This window comes from Stenella coeruleoalba (genome assembly GCF_951394435.1).
Source record: "Stenella coeruleoalba genome assembly, chromosome: X".
NCBI classification, from domain to species: Eukaryota; Metazoa; Chordata; class Mammalia; order Artiodactyla; family Delphinidae; genus Stenella; species Stenella coeruleoalba.
Window position 1 is genome coordinate 25,270,911 of NC_137152.1, and position 24,791 is coordinate 25,295,701.

General features: G+C 37.5%; 1 protein-coding gene across 18 annotated transcripts in view; it reads left to right on the forward strand.

The window, feature by feature from the left end:
• Nucleotides 1–24,791, forward strand: part of DMD (dystrophin) — a 2,843,071-nt gene that overhangs the window by 2,046,573 nt on the left and 771,707 nt on the right. For all 18 annotated transcript variants that reach the window (XM_079909736.1, XM_079909735.1, XM_079909718.1 and 15 more), the window contains one exon: nucleotides 18,681–18,845. In XM_079909736.1, coding sequence (XP_079765862.1) covers nucleotides 18,681–18,845 — 165 coding nt within the window. The remainder of the gene's footprint in view (nucleotides 1–18,680; nucleotides 18,846–24,791) is intronic.

Here is a 24,791-nt window from a genome sequence, read left to right on the forward strand (position 1 = left end):
TTTGCTGTTCCCTACATACTGTGAAGCTTGGGCCAACATCCCACCTTTCATGGGCTGCCCAAAATGGCTTTTGCTAGTTTAAGCACTGACGCACAACTCAGATAAGGGCTCCTTCATGAAATTATCCTTTCCCTGTCTGCCATTTGTCTCTCCATTCTCCTCTCAGGTAACATAGGCCCTCCAGACTCCATGCCTTCAGAGTGCTTTGTGTCGGTCTTCATTAAACTACCCATCACCTGGTAATTTAATTATGTGGTTAAACGCCTGTCTCTTCTTCCTGAATAAGTGCTCATTGAAGGAAGGAATGGTTTACCTAGTTCACAGTCTGGCATATAAAAGGCCCTAAATATTTTTTTTTTCTTTTAGCCATTAATCAATCCAACTGTTGTTTTGAATGATTGAAAACAATTTCAAAACTTTTTTTATTCATGATTCACCTGTGAAAAATATAGAGATTAATGCAATCTAGAATCCTGAGTAACTATGTAAAAGTGATGATAAAGAGCATGACTTCAAGTTTATAGTTCTAATTCTAGCTTCAGTTTGTACAGACACGTTAGAAAAAGTCACAGTATCTTTTGTTTTAAAAGTCTCATCGCCATGAAAAAATAAAGACATTCATCCAGTAGAGGTGCTCTAAGAGGCAACTGTGTATGTGTCTCGGAAGAGTTTCTAGCTCACATGTAGCCTCTGGGGAATGAATTGGAAATACAGAAGCTAAGAGCAAGTTCTGCGTTTGCCTTTCCAAGGAACATTTCTTTCCCTTTGAGTTCACAAACAGTGTCCTGATGCCCCAAAACTTTGGTTTCCTTCTGTATCTCAGGACTTGAGATACTCTGGATCTCCCTGACTCAGTCCTGAAAGTGGTAGCTTCCAAGACCTGACAATGACTGTGTCTCGGATCTCTGTTGGAAACCAGTGCCTAAAATGTCGTCACATCATCAGGAATGTAGCTGCAACCTTAGCCAGAGCCAGGAAATGCACCTCCTGCACCAGCAAAGCCCTTGGGCTGGACAAAATTGTTGGCCATTTGGTGTCGGTCATTGCACTAGATCCATTACACAGGTTTTCTGGCAGGAATCCCAGCTTTGGAGGAAAGATGTTTAAATCCTGTAAATAAATGACTGAAGCACCATAGCCGTTGACTGTGTTAAGCCTGTATCCAAAATTGCTTTGTTAGGCTCTATTACATTGCTCATTATCTTACTGTGAGGAAGATTAAGCTTACATCTGCCTCGGGTGACAAGGCATCCCATTGTCATGGGATTTTCCACATTCTAGGCCTATGTCACAGGCTTCTAATAAACCCTCAGAGAACATCTTTTGTATTTGTGTGCATCCAGGTGTCAGACCGACACAGTGTTTGTCTCCTTTAAAGTCAGTGACACACTCAGGACTGTGTACATTTGTCTGTTCTCTGCCAGAGGTGAAATTTATTCATGGAACATTCAAGCTAGAGAAGGCACCGCAGAGCTAGTCCAATCCAATCTCTGCATTTTTCATTTGAGAAAATGGAGTTCCCAAGATTTTCATTGAACGACCCCAGATGATACAGATAGAGGCAGAGGTGATATTAGGACCTGGGTCCCCTGACTTCCTTCTCTTGTCCTCCCTCCTCCCCGTGCAGCATTGATTCAAGCTCCCTGACTCACTTCCCTTTCCCAGACACATGCCCCTCTCGCTCTTTCCTCCCCTGGGTTGTGCTGCTCAGCCCTACTGCACGGGAAGCCACCACTGTGCTTCCTCATCTGAGATCCAGGAATGGACCCCTAGTCTGTATCTCTCTCTCCTCTCCTTTTCCCTTTGTCTTACGTGACAGTAACATTATCCATGTATAGCTGGTCCTCTGTTCAGTACCTTCCCCCTCAGACAAGAAGTTGATAAAGAATAGAGTTGCATGGTATGCAGTCTGGGGACCAAAAAGTTAGGACAACCAGTGATGTGCAAATGAAGCTGTACAGTTGTAGTTTCCAGGCACAACATGGTTAGAAGACAGTCCCCAGAGACCTTAACATGAGTGCTCAATTAAACATGGGGGCCAGAGAACAAGGAGATGGAATTAATACACGTGAGGTTGCTTCATCCCGATCAGTGTAGGAAATATTCTGGGGACAGCTGGGGCCTACTGAGACAAGCTAATAATTTAGTGCTCCTTCATCCCGCTTGCTTAAAATATTTCTTCAGCCTTTATTTAGCGGAGGCAAGAAAAAATTAATTTTTTATTCATAAAAATACTTTACCTCTTATTTTTCTTAAAGTAAGGAATTTAGGAGATTTACTTAAAGTCACATGCCTTATTTTACATGTATGGATTGTCTTTCATTTAATAGTTTTCTGCCATTTCTAGATGCATAACATTATTCTATACCAGTGCTGTCCAACAGAAATATAATACAAGACACATGCGATTTTAAATGTTCTAGTAGTCACATTAAATAGTATAAATAAACAGGTGAAATTAACTTTAGTAATATATTTTATTTAGCTCAATGTATGTAAAATGGTATCATTTTGACATTGTAATCGACATGAAAATATTAAGATATTTTGCATTCTTTTTGTTGTACTAAGTCTTTGAAATCCACCGTGTATTTTACACTTACTCCCTATCTCTATTCCAAATAGCCACACTCCAGGTGATCGCCAGGCACATGTAGCTACTGGCAAGCATGTTGACCAAAGCAGTGCAATGCTCATCAAGGCTAAGAGTAGCTTGCAGGATGTAATAACAATATTTTTCAAATTTATTTTTATGGCCTTTATGTTTGTACCTCATTTCCATTTTTTTTAAGTTCTTTATTTCATTTTCTTTTGCTTTTCTTCTGAATCACATGAGCAAATGAAAGGAATTTAAGTAATGATATAGCTAATTCCATCTTGCTGGGCATTTACCACAGGCACTGTTCAGGTTACAAATCTCTGCTAACTGCCGTCGCAGGCTTCAGCTAGCTGTTCCCCGCTGGATGACCAAGCCAAATCAGACATACGCACATACTGGCCACAGACTTCCTCAACAACAAGCCAGGAGGATTGTGGATTTTTAGTCATTTCCGATGGAGGTTGCTGTCTTCATACATTTTCAAAGTTAGGTGAAGAGTTTGCTGAGGAGACTTGAATTAATGGATGCTCCATTTTTAAAGTTTTTTTTAATTTAAATGGAACCTCAAGCACCTCCCTCACTAGTGCACCCCTTGAAGCAGCTCTGGGAGACAGGCAGAGGAAAGTACTAGAGGTTAGAAGTACTGGAGGTTGAGCCACAACTCCTTGGTCATCTAGAACAGTGGTTGGCAAACTCTCTAAAGGTGCAGGGAGTCAATATTTTAAGCTTTGTCGGCCATAAGGTCTCTGCAGCAACTATTCAGTGCTGCTTTTATAGTGTAAAAGCAGCCATAGGCAATATGCAAACAAATGGGTTTGGCCAGAGTCAATGAGAAATTAATCAATCGTCCATCTGAGAAAGAAATGAACATTTTTTTTTCGAGCTAACCTGAGGATTATAGCTCAGGAGACAGTCTTTCAGAGAGTTCTGAGAATGGTTCCAAAGAGGTGAGGGGCAGGGGTTGGGCGGGGCTTGGTGAGCCAGTATATATGTGGTTTTGATGAAGGGGTACACGCGTTCAAGCACACATCTTGGTAGAAGGTTGCTGCTATTCACAAGGAACAGATACCTTAGTTAATTGTTTTAGTGCTTTTCTAAGTATGGGAAGATGCAAGAAACTGGGCTCATAAAATTTTCTCCTGAAAGTATCTCACTATCTGAGGGCCGTTTCTGCCAGTTTTCCCCAAATGCCTCATCCTGTTCTTCACCCTGAGTTCCTTTCAAGGTACTGTAGGTCAGCGACTACAGGGGCTAATGACCTGATTCTTGTAGAGCTGGATGGTCGGCAACAGTCTTTATTTTACAGTCCCCTCTCTTTGGGTCTTAATTTCGACCAAGTTTTGGGAGGCGTTTCGTGACCAATTTATCCCACGGTGCCAGGAATGCTTATTCCCCGGTCAGGCGAGCATTTCGTTGATAGGCCACTTAATGTGTTATTGCTGGACTAGGTCCTGTTAATAGTAGCCAACGGCCTCTGGACTGCCTGTTTTACTAGTCTGTTGTGGTCCAGGAAATGGTTTCCTCTTGTTGCTTCTTCCCATATCTAGAGTTACAGTATTGCAGTGATTGATCTTCTAGAACTGTATATTGAGTCAGTCGTTTCGAGTCGCTAAGTCATTATTGTTTTCATCTGAGGCTCAGTCACACATTTGGTAATACAAGAAACAATAATCCTGTAAAATAGGCAGAATACAACTACTCTAACTAGTAATAGTAATACGGTCATAAGTAAATATTTAAGCTGAGAACTTAATTAGGTGTAGCCCATAGCTCCCCAGGTCATGTGACCCAGTCTGTTCTACACCAACTGCTGTCTTTAAGGGAAATGATGTATTGGCTCTGTACATAAAGTTCAACAAAGATGTCTGTACGTACAAGGCAAGTGATGGCTCATCATGACCCCTTACAGGATTGAGAAAGGAATGTTATCTTCTAAGGAGTTATGTGGCTGTAACCAGAAAAAGGAAGATGGGTCTTTATGGTGGAGCAGGTATTTCTGCCGTTGCGGGGGTCTGGTTAATGCATAATTCAGATGCACAGTGAACACTAGAGGGGAGAGAGGAGGACCAAATGGGCAGGGAAAATTTTTAGGTTTAAATTTTTCTCGTCTTGCCTTAAAATAGGCATGTTATTGCATCATCAGGTCCCAATAATATTTTATTCATGAGCACAAATTTGAATTTTATTTAATTTCATTTCATTTTCATGTATCATGTGTCTTTTGATTTTTTGTCAGTTATTTAAAATGTATAAAACATTCTTAGCTCTCAGACTGTGCAAAAATAAGTGGGAGCCGGATGTGAACCATGAGCCATAGTTTGCTGCCTCCTGCCCTGGACCCTTGTTGAAATGGGCTTAGAGCAAAAATCCTGGCAGAAAAGTTAATTGTTTTGGCCCTGACTTCTGCCCAGATTTCTTGGTTTTTTCCAAAGAAATCAAATTTTCTTGTCTTCTTCAAAATCCTTTCTGTGCTCTGTTCTCTTCTGACTACACAAGGGACCCATCCGCTTTCAAATTTTATTCTCTTTCCTCATATTTTCTGCACACCTAGTAAAATTTCAACTTCCCATATGCCAGTGACACATCCTCCCATTTTTGTGTTCAAAACCAATAAACTCCCTCTTTTAGTATCACCATTTCCAGGAGTAACTATTCTATATCATATTATTATTTTATTTATCAGTAAGATTAAAACTCCCAGGGGCAATGATTTTCTTCATTGTCAGGCATGTTTTATTTCGTGGGTAATGCAGCATGCATTTACTTCACGGTATAAATAACAATAATGCATCAATTTGCAACAATGAGAAAACATAAATGTGAGCTATGCGGATTATATCATTTGTTACAAAAATACTTTTTTAATCTTGATATTTTTAAACATCATAATAAAATGATTTCATTCCGAAGAGGGCAGAGATAGGACTCCTTTTCAACGTGTTGAATTTCTTTCTTTAAAGGAATGAGTTTTGGAAAACAACAAACATTCTAGCCAGAGATGTTGAGATGAAAAACAGCAGTCCATTGTCATGTCAGCAAAACTATCAAATGTGTTTACGTATTCGAACACTCCTGGATTTTTTTCTAAAATATTTTGTTCTGCTTTAAAACCATGAGGATTAATAAGTCTTTTAGATGCATCAACCTCGAAGCAAGTACTGCAACTTTGGCTTGTAGCGCTGTCCAAAATAACTTTTTGCAGTGATGGCTTTGTTCTCTATCTGTGCTTTCCAATTCTTTGTGGATTTTGAGCACTGAAAGTGTGGCAAGTACAACTGAGGAACTGATTTTTAAATTGTATTTACCTTTAACTGATTTAAGTTTAAAGTTATATTTAAATAAAGTGGTTTTTATTTTTTAATTGTTTTTATAAATGCATTTATTTATTTTTGGCTGCGTTGGGGCTTCGTTGCTGCGTGCGGTCTTTCTCTAGTTGCGGCGAGCGGGGGCTACTCTTTGTTGCAGTACACAGGCTTCTCATTGCGGTGGCTTCTCTTGTTGCAGAGCACGGGCTCTAGGCGTGCGGGCTTCAGTAGTTGCGGCACATGGGCTTCGGTAGTTGTGGTATGTGGGCTTCAGTAGTTGTGGCTCACGGGCTCTAGAGCGCAGACTCAGTAGTTGTGGCACACTGGCTTAGTTGCTGTGTGGCATGTGGGATCTTCCTGGCTCAGGGCTCGAACCCGTGACCCCTGCACTGGCAGGCGGATTCTTATCCACTGCACCACCAGGGAAGCCCAATAAAGTGTTTTTTAAATGAAACTTCTAACTTCAAAAATTGAGGATAAGTTATTATGCAGTGTATTCCCCCACCCGTTTTTATCTCTGAAGTGCATATTCTGGAATACAGTGATTTATATAAAATTAACAAAAAAGAAGACTGATTTTTTTAATGCTATTATTAAAACAGCTAATTTTAACTGACACCTCAAGGACTATCTTAAAAATATTAAGCTATTATAATTTGTTATGATTCTTCTTCCTTGGGTAAAATTACACAGATCCTGACTTAATTTCCCATAATTTTGGTCAAATGAAACTAAACTAATGAACAAAACAAACGAACACCAAATAAAAAGCAGTGTTTCCTAAGAATCCGAAGGACCTTTTTCTGTATCAGCCAGGCTGCTGCTAAGGTCCTTTAAGCAAATCAGAGCAAAGACTGCTGATGTGAAAGACTGTGAAAATCAAATAGCTCTTCCCTTGTTTTAGAATGAGTATGGCCTAGGAGAGAGGGGGAAAGAAAAATATGGGGTTAATTTGTAACAACACATTCTGTGGTGTGCATGTGTCATATTTACATTTTAACTTCTTTGTGAGTTTTATTGTCCTTAGGGTTTAAACAGTATATGATCAAAATCACATTATGTAGTAAAGAGTGTATGAGTAGGTGGATAGTTACGTGGGTGTAAATCCCTATACAATCCATTTAGAAGATAAACAATAGCTATTCAAGTTTGGACAAATGAATTCCACCAATTCGCTTTACTTGTCTAATGCCTGTGGGTGCCGTTATAGGGCTTGTTGCCTAACTTTAGGGCAGGTTCGAATCAAGGTGAACAGTCAAAAAATATTTTCCATGAACTATGTGTATTATTAAGGATTATTTTACCATGAAGTTAGTTGCTTTTACTGCAAACTAAGAAATTAATGAACAAGAATACGGCCTGTGAACACCAAGGTTTATTTAAAAACCGGTATGGGTTTAGTGTGGTAATAAGGGCAGAGTTCTCCAAGGGCTGCAAACCTGTTTATTGTACATCAAACTTTACTGACTTTGAAGTCTCCCTAGAAATGTTCACTTACCTCATCATGTATTATGCATTTCAGATCTTCAGCAATAATAACAAAATTCAGGTCTGGTAATGGAGTGGTTATGCAGTGAAACTAATATACACTGTGATTTGATACAGGAGACTTCACTGTTACTTTCACTTAAAACTAGAAGCAGTATAGGAAATATAGATCTTTAAACATTGTAAGTAATAGCCACATACTTTAAAAAGAAAATCCACTTACTTGTAAAGTAAAATCCCAAGGGTTATGCCATTGGGAGGGTGACTGTCCTAAAAATGAATTGTAGTGGTCACTTTAAAATTGTGTATGGATTTATAATTTTAAAATGTCTGGTGGCATATAACCATAATGTATATTTTTGTTTTATATTCTTTATTCTTTTATTAAATTTCCAGAGGGAAAGAAAATAAATGACCTCCTAGTGAGAGATATTTTACCATGAGACCACTTGTAAAAAATAATTGAGTTTTGTGCCTGGGAATATCTTTCCTAAGTTCTGGTTCTCTAGTAGCTTTAGTTTATTGAGATAGAAAAATATTCAGGGTGAAATGAGGTCTCCAAATATTTCATACCAAATGTATTTTATCCAAAGGAAGGTAATGTTCTACATGACTTATGTAATTGGTAGTACTAAGTTTTGGAAGTTTAAAAAACTTCCAAGAGAGTAGTTTTTAAGATGCCTTCAGAAGGCACTGTTACTTAGCTTTTTTCAAGGTGGATGAGTATTGGCAGTGAAGGTTTATACTTAGTCATACAGTGGATGACTTGAATCAACTAAAAAGGCAGTAGATTTATGGATAGTATATAGGGGAATGGCCTGAACAAAAGTAGTTACTAGATATGTCATCACTGAATTAATTGAATGTTCCTGCAAGTGCTGTAGTTAATGTAAATCTAGTCTTGTCTCTAGCTCCAGAATCCATGACATCATTATAGCTGACAAGAAAATATGTCAAGATTTGAGTCTTCTACGTGTGTTCCTTAATCCTCTTGACTTACCAGATCCTACCCTTTCATACTCCTGTGTTCTCCAAATCACATTTCATCAGAGCAGCTGCCAGGCAAGACCTGTTCTTGCTGTTCTAGTGAGCTTGGGCATTCACACTTAGACTAAAACAAAAAGAAGAGTTAGAAATGTGACATGTGAGAACATAAGTACTTTGAAGAGAGCCCTGCTTTTATGTGTCAGCTTTGCCTTATCTCTTCTGTGTCCTATTAGCAAAAGATTGATTGGTTTGTGTGATTGTTCATTTAACAAACGTTATTCCATGTAAAGGAAGGTGGTTGGGGTACGCAAATATATAAATTCAGTTGTGGCTGTGTGTGTGTGATGTGTGGTTGTGTGTGTGTGTGTGCGTTCAAGCTTTTTTGGAGAGGTAAGGGAGGAAGATACAAGTTGAAAGAGAAGAGTAAAGTAGAGAAAGAAAGCAATAACTGACAGGATCTGATGAAGTAGCACAGATAATACATGCCACAGAATTTATTAGAAAGAATAATTATTTCCATCCAGAGGGATCAGGCAGTCTTCTCTGAGGAGACGGCACTTTCATTACCCAAAACATGAAGGATGGAGATGGGTTTTATATGTGTCAATGAGGAAGAGAGATAGTTTATTGAGGGAAAAGAAGACATTTTAATGGCAGAGTAGACGATGACCGGGAAACAGAAGGAAGAAAAGTCAAGGGGCGTAACAAGAACAATGAAGTCACCATTTTCACCAAAATGGAGTTTTGTGATTAGAAAGATGTGAAGAATGGTAGATAAGGCCAAATTGTTGCAAGCTATTTTTTCAAAAGGCAGGCTAAAGAATTTGGAGAAAATTGCGAATCAGTCCTATGACTTAAGCAAGAAAATGAAACAACGAGTGGCAATTTTGGAAGTTGAATTTGGTAGTTGCAAGGGCAATAGGACTTTATCATCCCACATATTTTCAAAGTTATGAAGAAATTGTAGTAAGATCCAATCAGTAACTAAAGGAATTTATTTCAGGAAATGCTGTGAAAGAAAGTGGACTTTCTTTTGTACTCGTATCAGTCTGTTTTCTCAAAGTCATATATTAAAGGGAAAGGGAGAGAAAATAGTACAGTGGTTAAGAGCATGTGCTTCTAAACTTCACTTATTGGGTTCAAATCCTGATTCAGTTACCTCTTATTGGCTGTGTGACCTTAGGCAAGTCACTCAGCCTCTCTGTGTCAGTTTTTCATGTGTAAAATGGGGACAAGAGCAGTACCTACATCATAGAGTTGTTATTACTAAATGTTGAGATATCAGAAACACTTAGAATAGGGCTTCCTTGGTGGCGCAGTGGTTGGGAGTCCGCCTGCAGATGCGGGGGACACGGGTTCATGCCCCGGTCCAGGAGGATCCCACATGCCGCGGAGCGGCTGGGCCCATGGGCCATGGCTGCTGAGCCTGCGCTGTCCGGAGCCAGTGCTCCGCAACAGGAGAGGCCACGGCAGTGAGAGGCCCACGTACCGCCAAAAAAAAAAAAAAAAAAACCACTTAGAATAAAGCTGGACACATTGTTAAGTACTGCACAAATATTCTGTTTCTGTAGAAGAAGTGTACATGTGTACTTATGTAAAATAGTCATTTTCTTATTAAGAAGCAGTACATATTCATTGCAGAAAAATTAAAAATGCAACTAAGAAAAGGCAATCTGTTACCCAGAAATTGCAACTGTTAAACTTTTGGTACAGCGTACATTTTTCCATATCACTAAATATTTATCTACAGCACTTTTTAAATGGCTGCAGAGTATTTCACTGGATGGATGTCCCATAATTTTCAACCCGTACCCTGTTGGTGAGCATGTAAGCTATTTTCAATGTTTTGCATCTATCTGTATATGAGGCTATGGCAAACATTCTTATAGTTGAATATACGTACACATCATTGTCACCTTAACATAAACTATTAGAAGTAGAATTTGTGGTCTAAGTGTAAGAGTGTGTTTATATTTGGATAGGTACTGCAAAAACTCTGCTCCATTCACTCCCAACCCCAACCGTCGAGGATATTCCAACATACTTGCTTACCAGCAGTGTATGATAAGGGCCAATTCCCTGAACTATTGTTATTGTATGATACCACCATTTACTAATATAAGACAAAATTTTTTAAATCGTTGCCAAATCAATCGATTTGAAGCTCACTGTCTGAATTTTGTTCCTGTAGTTCCTAGTGAAGGTAAACAGTTTAATAGATTTATAGGTACTGTATAGCACAGGGAACTCTGCTAAATGGGAAAAGAATTTGAAAAAGAATAGAAAAAATAGACTTATACGTCAGTTATAGTTCTTTCACGAATTGTCTGTTTCTGATCCTTCATTTTTTTTTTTTCATTTGAGCATTGGTCTTTTTCCTATTGATCTATGACAATGGTTTTATCTTAAGAGTGTCTGTGAAATTATATAAGATGTACTGTTTTTGGTTTTGATTTTTCTTTTGCTTATTTGAATTTTTATGTTAGAAAGTTTTATATTATAAATTGAAGTTGATCTCTTTATGATTTTTAAATAAAAAGTATAGCCTTTAAAGTAAAAGAACATTTTTAAATGAATAACAAATCTACCAAAATATATAAGTTACTTATTGCAGTTATATGAAGATCATTTAATCATGACTTTGGATTAATCAAAATCTAACAGTTTATTCAATAAGCAGTCTAATTTATCTTGTAGTCTCATATAATAGAGTCATGAATTAACAAATATCAAATAGTAGTTCTTTTGTTTTCAAAATATGTTTATATTTGAAATATATTGAAATACATTTCATTTATATTGTTTTATATTAAAGTTGACATCTAAATATGTATCTCATTAGTGATAATGTGAATTAATGGTATAGACTGTGCTCACAAAAATGAAAACTTTTGAAAAGTGTGAATTTTAATACTCCATTTATCAAGTAATATGTTAGATTTGGAAAGATAGCAGAACATATGTTTTGGGAGGGAAGAGAAAAGGAAAGAGTAGAATTTGGAGTCAGGAAAACCCAAATGTGTAAAGCCAAGTTTTCTCACTTACTAGTAAACTTAGGAATATTATTTATAGTTTTGAGCCTAATTTCCTCATGTGTTAATTGAAAGGAATGAATACTTTTGGTTTTGTTTTGGTTTATTTTTTTGCGGTACGCGGGCCTCTCACTGTTGTGGCCTCTCCCGTTGCGGAGCACAGGCTCCGGACGTGCAGGCCGAGCGGCCATGGCTCACGGGCCTAGCCGCTCCGCGGCATGTGGGTTCTTCCCGGACCGGGGCACGAACCCGTGTCCCCTGCATCGGCAGGCGGACTCTCAACCACTGTGCCACCAGGGAAGCCCAGGAATGAATACTTCTAAGGCTTTAAAAATATTTGCATGAAATCTTTTAAATTGAAGGAAAAGAAACGCATAAATAAGAAGTGCACAAATAATAACAGTAGAAGCTGATGGATTTTTTAATAAGCTTTCATACCCATGCTCCTAGCGCCCAGATCAAGAATTCGAACATTACCCTAGGAGTCTCCCTCATGTTTCTTCCCAGTTATTAACCCTTTCCCAGCTACCACCCTCACTCAAGGATAAGTACTTTCCTGATTTCTAACACCTCTATTAGTTTTGCCTATCTTTGAAATTAATATAAATGGAATCATACAGTACCTGTATATGCTCTTATGTTTGAATTCTGTTCATCATTATTTCTGTGAGATTCTTCTGTGCTACTGCAGGTACTGTAGTCTGTTTTCTTATTCTCTTTATAGTGTCCCATTGTGTGAATATACCACAGTTTATCCATTCTACTGTTGGTAGTTATTTGGGTTGTGTCTAGTATGAGGCTATTATGAATAATGCTGTTATGATGTGCATGTCCTTTACTGCGTGTATGTGAATTTTTCTTTAGGATATACTTGAAATAGAATGGCTGGGTCATAAGTTATGTGTGTGTTTGGCTTTGGAAATACCACCAGTTTTCCAATGTAGTTTACCAGTTCACTCTCACCAGCAGTGTATGAGAGTTCCAGTTGTTCCACATCCTCATCAAGAATATGTACTTTCATTCTTTTTCCTTTTAGCCATTCCAGTGGATGTGAACTGGTACCTCATTGTGGGTTTTTTTTATCTTTTTTTTTTTTTTGCGATATGCGGGCCTCTCACTGTTGTGGCCTCTCCCGTTGTGGAGCACAGGCTCCGGACGCACAGACTCCGGACACACAGGCTCAGTGGCCATGGCTCACGGGCCCAGCCACCCCGCGGCATGTGGGATCCTCCCGGACCGGGGCACGAACCCGTGTCCTCTGCATCGGCAGGCGGACTCCCAACCACTGCACCACCAGGGACGCCCTCATTGCATTTTCATTTGTGAGCATCTGATAATTAGAGCCATTTTTATATCCACGTATGTGAAGTTCTTGTGCAAATCTTTTGGCCATTCGGGGGGGAAAATAGTCACCTGTCTTTTTCTCATAGACGTCAGAGTTCTTCGAATACAGCTTCTTTGTCAGATAGATGCATTGTGAATATCTTCTTCCAGCTTAGGCCTTGCTTTTTTCTCCTAATGATATCTCTTGATGAATGAAGTTCAATATATCAATCTTTTCCTTTATGGCTAGTGGTTTTTATATCTTATTTAAGAAATAATCACTTACCCTAAAATCATCAAGATATTTTCCCATGTTTTCTTTCAGAAACTTTTATTGTTTACCTTTTTACATTGAGGTCTACAGCAATCTAGAATTAATTATTTTGTGTACGGTATAGAGTAGGAGTCAAGATTCTATCCAATTAACCTGGAACCATTTATTGAAAAGATCGTCCACAATCCACTTAACTAAAGTGGGCACCGTTGTCATAAATTAAGTAAATATATGTAGTCTATTTGTTCTCACAGCCATACCACACATAATTAACTATAATAAATATTGATATCTGCTTGTAAACATGCTTAAACTTTGTTATTTTTCAAAATTGCCTTGGATATTTTTGGCCCTTTGCATTTCCATATAAATCTTAGAGTTGGCATGTCAATTTTTATTAAAAACTAGCTGCTGCAATTTTGTTAAGGGTTGCATTGAATTTACGCACTATTTGAAGAGAACTGATATTCTTACAGTATTGGAACTTTTAATCGGTTCCTTCAATTGGCTCCTTCCAGTAAAGGAACAAGGTATGTTCCTCTTTTTGCTTAGGTTTTCCTTAATCTCTCAGTAATGTTTGTAGTTTTTAGGGTAGATGGCTTGCTTTTTGGTATGAATTACCAAATTACTCCCTACAAATGTAAGACTTTATCCTAAAATGTAAGCGTGCTTACTCTCCAGAATTTTGACAAATAACCTTTTTAAAAAGCCAATATAATAGACAAGTGATGGTATATCATTGCTGTTTTAATTTGCATGTGATTGATTACTTAGTGATTGGACTTTTCTCTTGTTTATTGGTTGTTTGCATTTTTTGCCAAATTCCTGTGCATATTCTTTATCCAATTTTCCAGTAGATTTTCCATCTCCATTCTTTGAAAAATCTTTTTATATGTAATAATACTACCCTTTGTCTGATAAATGCTACAAATATTCCCAGTTACTTGTTTTTAGTTCTGCTGCCTTAATTTCTAGATGAACAATACAAATGTTATAGTTAATAGTTTATCTGCATTCCTATCACTTCTAAAGGGCTTCCCCACACCAATATTTCATTCTAGTTCTGCTCTTATTAATTTTTTTACACTTAACACTTTAATTTCTCTAGAATATTTTTGGTGTAAGATATGAAGTCAGTATTTAGTATCTGTTTATTTCTGAAACAGTCAACTCTATTTATCTTAATACTAAAACTTCTACACATTTGAAATTAAAATTGAAATATTGAAAGTAAAGGAAACCTAATCTTGTGTGAAATTAGGTCAAGATTTGGTTAGATACTAAATTAACACATAAGGGAACTGAATGTGTTTGTTTTCTTTCACCACAGGGCACATGTTTTATGAAGAGCATGGCTTTTTAATACTTAAAAAGATTATTAGCAAAAATGACACATTTTACTAGTAAAGTGTTTCTGTGCGTATTTTGATAAGAATATGAAGTAGTAAATATAACTAAATTTCTTTAAAACACATAGAAACTGACACAAAACGTACTCTTATTTTACATCATAAGTTATTTGTATCTGTTATCTTTTCCATGAACTATGTAGAAGAAGCCATCAGTTCCTGAAGACTGTTTTGAAGGACGGAGAGGGAGCACAGAAATTATGTGCTAGAAGATCTCATATTACACCCTATCATTAACTAAGTGATGTTGTCCTGGGAAAATAATCAGAAGATTTTTGACTGATGGCTTTAGACATGTTATATCCTATTAATCATGATTTGGTATTAAAATATATAAAGTATAATTTCTCACTACTACTTTTTGGTGAGAAGAAAAGCTAGTAGTTTTCCTTTGTAAATTAACTTATATCTTTGCAAAGGTAATACATTTATATTTTTCAAAAATTAAAAAATATAGTGAAAAATCCCCCACCCCATCTACCATCTGCCCTACCATCCCCAAACCTTGATTTTAGTTCCAGAAATATACCTACAAGGTGAATTCCTAGAAGTAAAAGTTCTGGGTCAAAGGTTATATGCATTTGATAGATATTGCCAAATTGCCATCCCATTGGCTGTATATAAGAGTCTGAGTTTTCCACAGCCTTGTCAGCATAGTGTGTTTTTAGACTTGGATTTTGTTATCAGTACAATAGTTGAAAGTTTTAGATCTCTCGTTGTGGCCAAAGCGTAACTTCTTTTTGTATGTTTAAAATCCATTTGTGGTTGTTCTTTTTTTCCAACTGCCCTTAAATTTTGTCCTATTTTCTTTTTGGTTGTTGGCCTTATTCATATTAATTTGCAGATGCTCTCTTATGGGTTAGGAAAATTAATATGTTATCTGAGATGTCTGTCACAAATATTTTCTTTCATAATTGTCATTCGTCCTTTAACTTTGCTTTTAGTTTTCTTTACCATGCATAAGTTTCTGATTTTTATATAGTCCAATTTACTAATATTTTTGCTTTTTAATTAAAGCTGTTTAACCTGAGGATAAAATTACATTTTTTTTTTATGTCGTTGACTACTCTGGACATGTATTGCTTCTTACATTGAGAAAAAAAGAAATCAATCCTGAATCTGGAAATTGTTTTTCTTTCATTCAACAGATATTTATTGAAGACCTATCATGTGTAGGAACCTAGTTCATCTAGAAATTAAATGTAAATAACAAACTAAATAGTATAAAGTAAATGCTATGATAGTGGGAAACACAAGGTCTGTGAGGCTGTATCTAATGTAGGTATCATAACTAAGCTGAAAACTACTTGTGCCCCACGATCTCGTTATAAGTGGTCATTTAATTATTCCAGATGTTAGTTAAATCTCACCCATTGTACTGTTTTCTGTCGGGGGTTGTTCTGTCTCTATAACCAGGAAGGGATGGGTTAGGAGGATAAGAAGGAAACCAACAAGCTTCGCTAAAAGTTATCCAGGGCTTCCCTGGTGGCGCAGTGGTTGAGAGTCCGCCTGCCGATGCAGGGGACACGGGCTCATGCCCCGGTCTGGGAAGATCCCACATGCCGCGGAGCGGCTGGACCTGTGAGCCATGGCCGCTGAGCCTGCGCATCCAGAGACTGTGCTCCGCAACGGGAGAGGGCACAACAGTGAGAGGCCCGCGTACCACGCACACAAAAAAAAGTTATCCAGATTTCTGCACTTACATATAAAGCCTAAATGAAACGTGAACTATTTGGTGATCAGATATAAAAATGAGTTTGCAACTCGATTTTAGAGATTTTAGGAACGTATGATGGCTATTATTTCCAGTAGCTTCAGAATCTAGAGGCTCTTAGATGCTGTACGTTGAAGCAATAAAATGCTTTTCACGTTTACTTGTGAGTAGAAAATGATCCAATAAAAATAAACTGTTTAGTTCCCTCCTTATAAATGCTGAAAAAGATAAGTTATGGGCACTATTAGATTATATATTATATGCATGGAATTACATTTGTGATATCAGCTATAACACACTCACATACGCATATTGGATTGGCCAAAAATCCGTCTTACGGAAAAACCCAAACGAACTTTTTGGCCAGCCCAATACATGTATAAATACAGTTCAGCGCTGTAGATGGCCTTATGGGTTAGAACTCATGAAATTCAAATAGGCCTTCATCTAATAGTATGTTTACTTGGCTTTATAGCAGGATACAAGTGAGACAAAGCAGATACAGTATCATGATTCATTAGTCATGGGCAGACGTTCCATGCTACCCACACACATTACTTCTTTTGACTCCTTATCCACACAGGGAAAAGCTGCCAGAGGTGAAAACCAGAGTTTGTGCAGGTCACTTTAAATTGAAGCCACAGCCTCTATTTCCCTTCTGTCTTTTACTCCATTTTCGTCATATAGGCCCAAGGTCCTAATATCAACTCACAGCTTCTCCAATCCAGGCATAGTTCTATACAGCAAGCAAGCCAGACCCAGCATTTCCCATTCATCTTGAAGTTAGTAACTTAAAGTTAGTGTCCCAAGGAAACATTGTTGTGGGAACCTAAGGTCGATCCCAGGCTGGCCTGCATCAGCCCAGGCTAGATGTTAACCCTTTACTCATGCATCTGCATGCATTTTACAAAATATATACAAATGTACTCACAATATATTTCAAAATACATGTTGTCCACATATAATAAGAGCTTATATAATGTTCTTTCCCCTATAAATTAATTGATTGGTTATTTTGTCCACTAATGTATCTCCTTTTCACCCTACAACTCTTGGGTCCAAATAAAGAATATAATGCTCACTAGTTAGCTCTTTTAGAAGTTTCTGAAACGATTGGTCCAAAGTATGGGGCATTGTTTAGATGATGTGCTACTATATTAGTATGCTTATCTAGTTTACTTTTAAAATTTTTTCTATTATTACTCATGATATCATGATAGTATATAATAGATGCATATTGTAACATTTATGTTCATATTACAATGTAATATTATATTTATATTATTAGTAGAGTATAATTAATAATATAAAGAGTTGCCGTTGCAAGTTCACACTCTATTCCTGCGTACCTGTTTTAGCCCTTGATAATCTGAAGAAAAAGGCTTTACTCTCTTGTCTCTCTGCATACACTTGAGTTGGAGCAATAACCAACATTGAATGATTTTATTATCATTCACTATCATGCAGAATATTGCTGTAAACTATTTACATGGATTACTTTATTTAATCCTTACTATGACTCTATGAAGCAGGTACTGTCATTGTCCTCATTCTATAAGAGAAGGCATTGGGAGTTAAAGAAAACTTGGCTAAAGTGTTAACAAAAGGGATGGAACCTTTTTTTTTTTTTTTTTGGCCGCGGGGCATGAGGGATCTTACTTCCCAGACCAGGGATCGAACCTATGTCCCCTGCAGTGGAAGCACAGAGTCCTAACCACTGGACTGCCAGGGTATTCCAGAACCCCAATTTAAAACCAAGCAGCGTAACTCTAGACCTCACAATGTTGAACAGCATACCACACTGCTTCCCAAGTTATTTATGGTTTTCAACCAGGGATAAAATTATAGAAGGTTATAAAATTGGGATAATAGTATCTGTATGATAGAGTTGTTGGGCAGATTAATGAAGACAGTAAATGTGAAACTTCCAAACACGGTTGCATGGCACATAGTAAGCCCTTAAAAAAAATCACTTATAATCAATCCATGATAGTTTACTCTAATTCAGATGTTCTTTTTACTTTTCATTCCAGTCCTCTGATTCTGTTTTATTTGGTTATACTAGAGCTCACAAACTACAGATCCCAAAAATGCTTACCTCACCAGTCTTCTTTGTACATAAAAGAATTTCCTTGTACAATTTTCCTTAACATAAAAGAAAGTTAGAAACAAGTATAAAGGCAGAGAGTCTGGCATATAATACACAAGGCACCATTATGTTTAATGAATGAGTGGGTAAGTGAAGAATACACTTCGTTACTTTCGTCGGTCGGAGTTGGGTGTGCATTTGTGTGGGTGTGTGTTTTGTATTTCAATAAAAGGCTTATTGTCTTCAGAGTATAGAATTTTGGAAAGACTGTTAATCAATGATTTATAATACATGAATTAAATCCTAATGTGTAACACATGTATGTAATCAATATCATGCTGTTAAAATATCAAATTACATAAATTTCTATAACATTTCATAACAAATAGCTTTTGAAAACAATTCTTTTGCCTTTTTTTTTTTAAATCATGAGACTCTTTTACTTTGTTTTTCCCTATAGGTTTCTAGAGTATTACCTGAGAAACAAGGAGAAATTGAGGCTCACATAAAAGAGCTTGGACAGCTTGAAGAGCAATTAAATCATCTGCTTCTGTGGCTGTCTCCTATTAGGAATCAGTTGGAAATTTACAACCAACCAAATCAAACAGGACCATTTGACATTAAGGTAAAGACATTTTGCTCTAAATATTATTTTTCAAGAGTGGAAATATCACTGAAATAAATTTCTCATTTGTTATCATCATCACCGTCATCGTTGTTATAACGCTAATAATAATAATAATTATTACTTGAGTAACATTTTTTGTTTTTTCTTCTGGCATTTACTAGCAATGATGTTTCACTAAACTCATATCACCAGAATGTCTTCATTATACTTGTTACTACGATCCATTTTCCATCCCTACTTGAATTGTACTTAATATGTTTGTAGACTCCTTATCTAAAACTGAAGTCATTTTGGAGACTAAGTGCCTACAAAGTGAAGTATAGACTCCTTAGTAGACATTATAAAACCCTGTCAGACTGACTCCAGTTTACCTTGGTATCCTCTTATTCTGCCAACAATCTCCTCTTGTATTTTGGATACAACAAATTTTATAGTATCTTTATATGCATGTGGTTTCATGCCATGTCTGTGTTCTTTATCTTCTCTCTTCTTTAAATGACTTCTGTCTCATTTTTTGGCATGATGAATTTTCCGCCATCCTTTAAGACTGAATTCAATGTCATTGCTTCTTCAGAGCCTTCTTACATACCCCTAGTAGAGTGAAAAACCCTTTTAGGATTGCTTATAAACCTCTGTATCCATCTCCTATAGTCTTTGTACATTGATTGACACTTAAATTTTAGAGACCTGAGTACCTCATCCCACTGTTCTTTGAATGCAGAGGGCATCTTCTTACTTATCTCCCTGTCCCACTCATTTCTGAACACCCCCATCCCAGGGCTCAGTGTATGGTGGGTACTTGTTAGCATTTTTAAATCAATGAGTACAGATGTTAATGAGGCACCCAGAATGGTAATGAGATGCTATAGGTAAGCTTAGGGCTCCAGACAAGTATGCCAGTTGGGCACCACCATCTCCTCCTCTTAGTGTCCCTGTACACATTGATTGTTCCTATCTTTTCTCCCTTCCCAGGAGCCCATTTCAAGGATTTCTCCCAATATAATTCCCTATTTTTTTGCATCTCCTATGGGCCAACAACATTAAGTGGCCAATCACGTAAACCAGTTCAATTGAAAGCACAGCCTATTAATTAATGTAATGATGGGTAACTTCAGACTAAATAAGTTAAATAATATCTTTGAGAAAAGTGTTTTCTTTTAATTCATTGGCCCAAATTATTCAATTTATTTGCTTTCCAGGACTATAACAACCTAATGGTTTTATCACTACCTAGTTGGTGTTTTGCTAGGAGATAAGGATAAAAGCAAGTGTGAGGATCTTTTAGAGAAGAGTTAATGAACATTTAGGAAGGATGTACTTGAGTGAGGAAAGGAAAGAGATACAGAAAGGTTTGCCACACCTAAAATGACTTATATTTGCAAAGTGCACTGCACTACTTTTACCTTACTTCTTCTTGACATGTTTACATCTCCCATTCTGATAGCTACCCACCAGAGCTGATGATGTCACAAGTAGACATCATTTCACCAGTGCAAAACCCAGGCTACTCAACCAGTGGCATGGTCTTGGGTTCAGTTTGACAATTAAATTCAAGTCACAATAGGTTTTTAACCAGAACAAATTTAGTTAACTTTAAGAAAGTATACAGGACAAGTGAAAACATAGCCAGCGCAGTGATGACAGAGTGGAGGTCTTGACACCAAGGTGCAGCTTCTGATGGACCCGTCACCCTGCATTTGAGTCATGTGTGGTCACAGGGACAAGACTGGGTGAGTGCAAAGCACATCATCATGCAGGGAAGCCATCAGTTCTGGTATCCTTTCAGTTTTTCCACCTAACTAGCACCTAGTGTCCTCAGAGGTATTTGACTAGCACCCCTTCTCCAGTGCAACTGCATCTCATCAATACTGATTTTTCATTACTCAATAAATAATCCCAACAAGGAAGGACAGTTACTTGGTCCAGTGAACAATAACCTCAGCCAGATTCTCAATTATCTTGGATCGAGTATATTCTTAAATATCTCTTGACTTAGTGTGACAAGAGGAAAGACCATAAACTCTTTATTCCCAACCAGAAATAGTTTTTTGGAACTCAGATATAAAAGCACTCAGATTTAAATACAATCTTCAGTTAGAATGTGCTTCTTCACTAAAATAATGAAAAATATATTCAATGTGAGCTTACTCTCTACATGGAATATATTTAAGAGAAAAGATAACAAAATCCTCTGATACAAATGGGTGTTGTTGACTCAACCAAAGTAACTTTAGTCCCAATGTGTGTACCCCAGAATAGTGCTCAAATATTAAAAACTTTCATTGAGCCTTTGTCCACGGCCCATATGTTCCTGCCAAATGGGTCCCTGCAGTTTAGCATGAAAGCTACTCTCAGCTGTGTTAATCACTTTCCTTTATTAAAGCTCCAAGACACCACTCTCACTGCTGTGTCTAGTTTCAGGGGTCATGATATTTGCCCTCCTGCAGCTCAGTCTAAATCACTGAGGGGAGAGGCAGCTGCTTTTTCCCTGGCAGTAAAACTCCTTGGCTTCAGTCCTCTGTGCATATCCTGAGTTTTTCATCTCTGGAGTGTAGATTTCAAAAATATTCCTTTAGCCTTTTTCTTCTGCTTGTGGCTGTATCCAAGGCGAAAAAAAACCCCATAAAATCATATACATGATGACTCAAAAAATTCTTCCTATAATTCGCAGACCCCTAACTTGTAATCAGGAAATAGTGACCTGTGTGAATAATTTACTAACCTACCCAGTTCTTTATCCTTCTTTGTCTAGCTTCTATCTATATTCACTGTCTAATGAATTATTTATTAAGATTGCACAGAGTTCTTCTGCTAAAAGATATGCGGTTTTAATCTGTACAGCCTTCTATAGCCCTCTGCTTAGAGAGTAAACTTTTTTTTCAGTTAAAGAAATATGGGAAAATGGACTTGACTTAACTTCAAACTACTGGAAACCAAAAAGTTTGTATACAGCTTTGAGGACATGCCCGTTTTTTAACACAGAGAGAGAAACACCTTTAAAAAAAATCTTAGGAGTGAGTTAATGCAAAGAAAGTAGATGCACAAGCAGCCTCTATTTCCTAAATTTAAAGAAATTGTCCTTATCTGGCCATGGTGGCCATGGCTTCCTCTGAAAAAAACGGCCTAAGGCCTTGCCATCCAGGTGATTTGTTTTCTCTAGTCACTCTGAGCACCTGTTAGAAAAATATGTAATATCCTCTGTGAGCCTCGGTTTTGCCGGCTTGGTACTTCATGCTTATTGATGAAATGCAGCTAGCTGTGTAATGAAACCCAAATAAAAAAAGCCTTAAGGGCTCTGCTCTAATACATTGTTTATTCTGGAGGGAAAATTGACTGCCCATCGCTTGGCTTGTGCAATTTACTCCCGAAATATTCTTATTCAGGAAATCCTGCAAATAGCAATATTCATCTTGAAAATCACCTCACAGAACCCTTAGCAAGCTGAGAAACATAATCAATGAGATAGTGATGTAGAGGGTGAAAATTAGGCATAATCACAGCCCTTTCCCATCAGTCAGCCCACTAGAAGGCATGCCTTTGAATTTTGATTTTCAAATGTACTCTCAACTTAGACACCAAATATGTTGATTTTAGATTAAAGAAATGATAATTGAATGCTAAGAACCAGGAACCAGTTAAATTTTCTATGAAGGGTCTTATGCTTTTAATCTTTAATGAATGCTTTCAGTAACGACCTGGAGATACACTACTTACCTGACATGAAACTGCCTAACGACTGCTTTCCAAACTTTTTTAAAATTTATTTATTTATTTATTTTGGCTGTGCTATGTGGCATGTGGGATCTTTGTTCCCTGACCAGGGATCAAACACGTGCCCCTTGTATTGGAAGTGCAGTCTTAACCACTGGACCGCCAGGGAAGGCCCCCAAACCTTTTATTTAAATATGAGGTGGGGAGGGGGCACATAATTTTATGTTGTCTGACTGACTATATTATGCTCATATTGATGACAAGGAGGGTTTTTTCCTCCCCTCAGGAATGACTTTCCACCTGTGGTCCATTAAAAAGCATGACAGTGTTGTACTGACTCTTCCTTACCATGTAAGACACTTAATTGTCTATGATGTCAAATCCACGCTGAAAAGTACCAAAGGACACAACTGTAGTGACTGAATGTTAAAGTATCTGAATACCAAAATCCTTCTCTGCATGTGTTCAGATTGCTGTGAGTGTTGTCAAAGAAAAATTGCATGGGACAACTTAATACGCAAGTAAGACTTTATTCAAGACTATTGCAATAGGGGAGAGAGATTGAACTCAACTCCATTGAAAGAAAAGGCAAGAAAGACTTTAAGCGTTGGGATGAGCTAGGGGAGAAGTAGAGAAGTACTAGAGGACATTAACAGGGAGGTTGGTTCTTGTGATTAGGCCATCTGTGTTTGCTAGCTGTCACTTATTGAAGGTAAACTACCGTCTTCCCACAGAGACTAGGAGATAGGGTACTATCCTTCTGGATGTTTACATTTCAAAAAGATGGCTCCCAGGTCCTTGAAAAGGCTATTCCTGGGTTGTAAAAGATTTACATCTCAAAAGGGCAGAGAAGGAATTTATAATAGAAAGTTTTCTAAAGTAAATGTGCTAAGAAAAGAGATGTCAGTCCTATAATCAGGAAGAAACCTATCTAAATTTTTTAAGCTAAAGGGGAATGTTACAGCCATCTTTGTCAGTCCCTTTTTTGTTCAAGGGAAACTAGGTTTCTGATTGAACAACTTAGGAAAGCTACTCCATGTAGTTCATTTTCGAAGCTTTCTGTTGTTGAAAGACTAGCTGAACTGACTCTGAGACTTGGGTGTAGAGGATATTTGCTGGATGGTGTGAGCAATCAGGTATTTAATGAGGGAGCTTTTTATGCAGGTAAGAAGAAGAAAGATTAATTGTTAGAGCAGACTGTAAACCAAGTTTCTGAAGCCAGAGGGTAGCCACTTAAGAAAATTCCTAGATGTTGTGCTGGAGGCATTTTTAGATAATGGGGTGAGGATGGCAGTGGAGTGAGGATGGCAGTGGAGATGGATTTCTGGGTTTGCAGCTTGAATGTTTTTGGTGATAGCACAGACATCAGAGAGGTTTTAGTAAGATTGTCCACAGTCATGGCTATTTCCTGGGGCAGAGCGTGAAAGATGTGGGAGTTCTGGTGAACTTCCTGAGGAGCCCACACAGCAGCAGCTCCAGGCATGAAGATTGTCCATACATAATCTACTGTGCTGATGAGTCTTTTGAAGTATATTTCAAGTTATTCAGCTTCAGCTCTCAGGGCTTCTTTAGAGCTTGGGGGAAAAAGTTTAGCTCCAAGACAATGTAGACTCTCAGTAAGGATCTGGACAGTCAGCTTTTAGTTCTCAGTCATGCCAAGTCAGGAGAGTGGGAGAAAGATTGGAAACATTAATCTGGAGAGCTGTGGCCAGATATTGAAGGAAATGAGAATAATTGAAAATCTGGTAATAACTGTAAGACAGCAGGATCCAGTCCAATTTACGGGTAGGTAACAAAATCATGTACTCTGCAAGGAAAAGTAAAATAGCTCAAAAGCAATGAACAGGGCCAGAATCTGATAACCCACAGAGGTATGCTATAGTTTTCTATTGAAACATAAAAATTTTCCATACAGTAACCTCCCGTTTGATCAAAGATACTCAAAGTAAGATTATTCTTGTTTACAAAATAAGGCTGAGCTCTTTATTTACATAGACGCAGCAGGGATAATAATTTACCACATAGGCCTTTTAAAGTTTGTTTTGCTGAAAATTTTCATAAGGAATTTCAGTTTTGACTTTTAAAAGCCTCATGAGATTAAGAAGCGAAGCCAAGAACTTGAAATCACATTTTACCTGCCATGCCTATAGATTTGGGTGAATTCTTCTATTCTTGAAGTCCTTAAAATATCCAAAGTTTTCCTGGGCCTGCCAGGAAGTGACCTTCCTTATT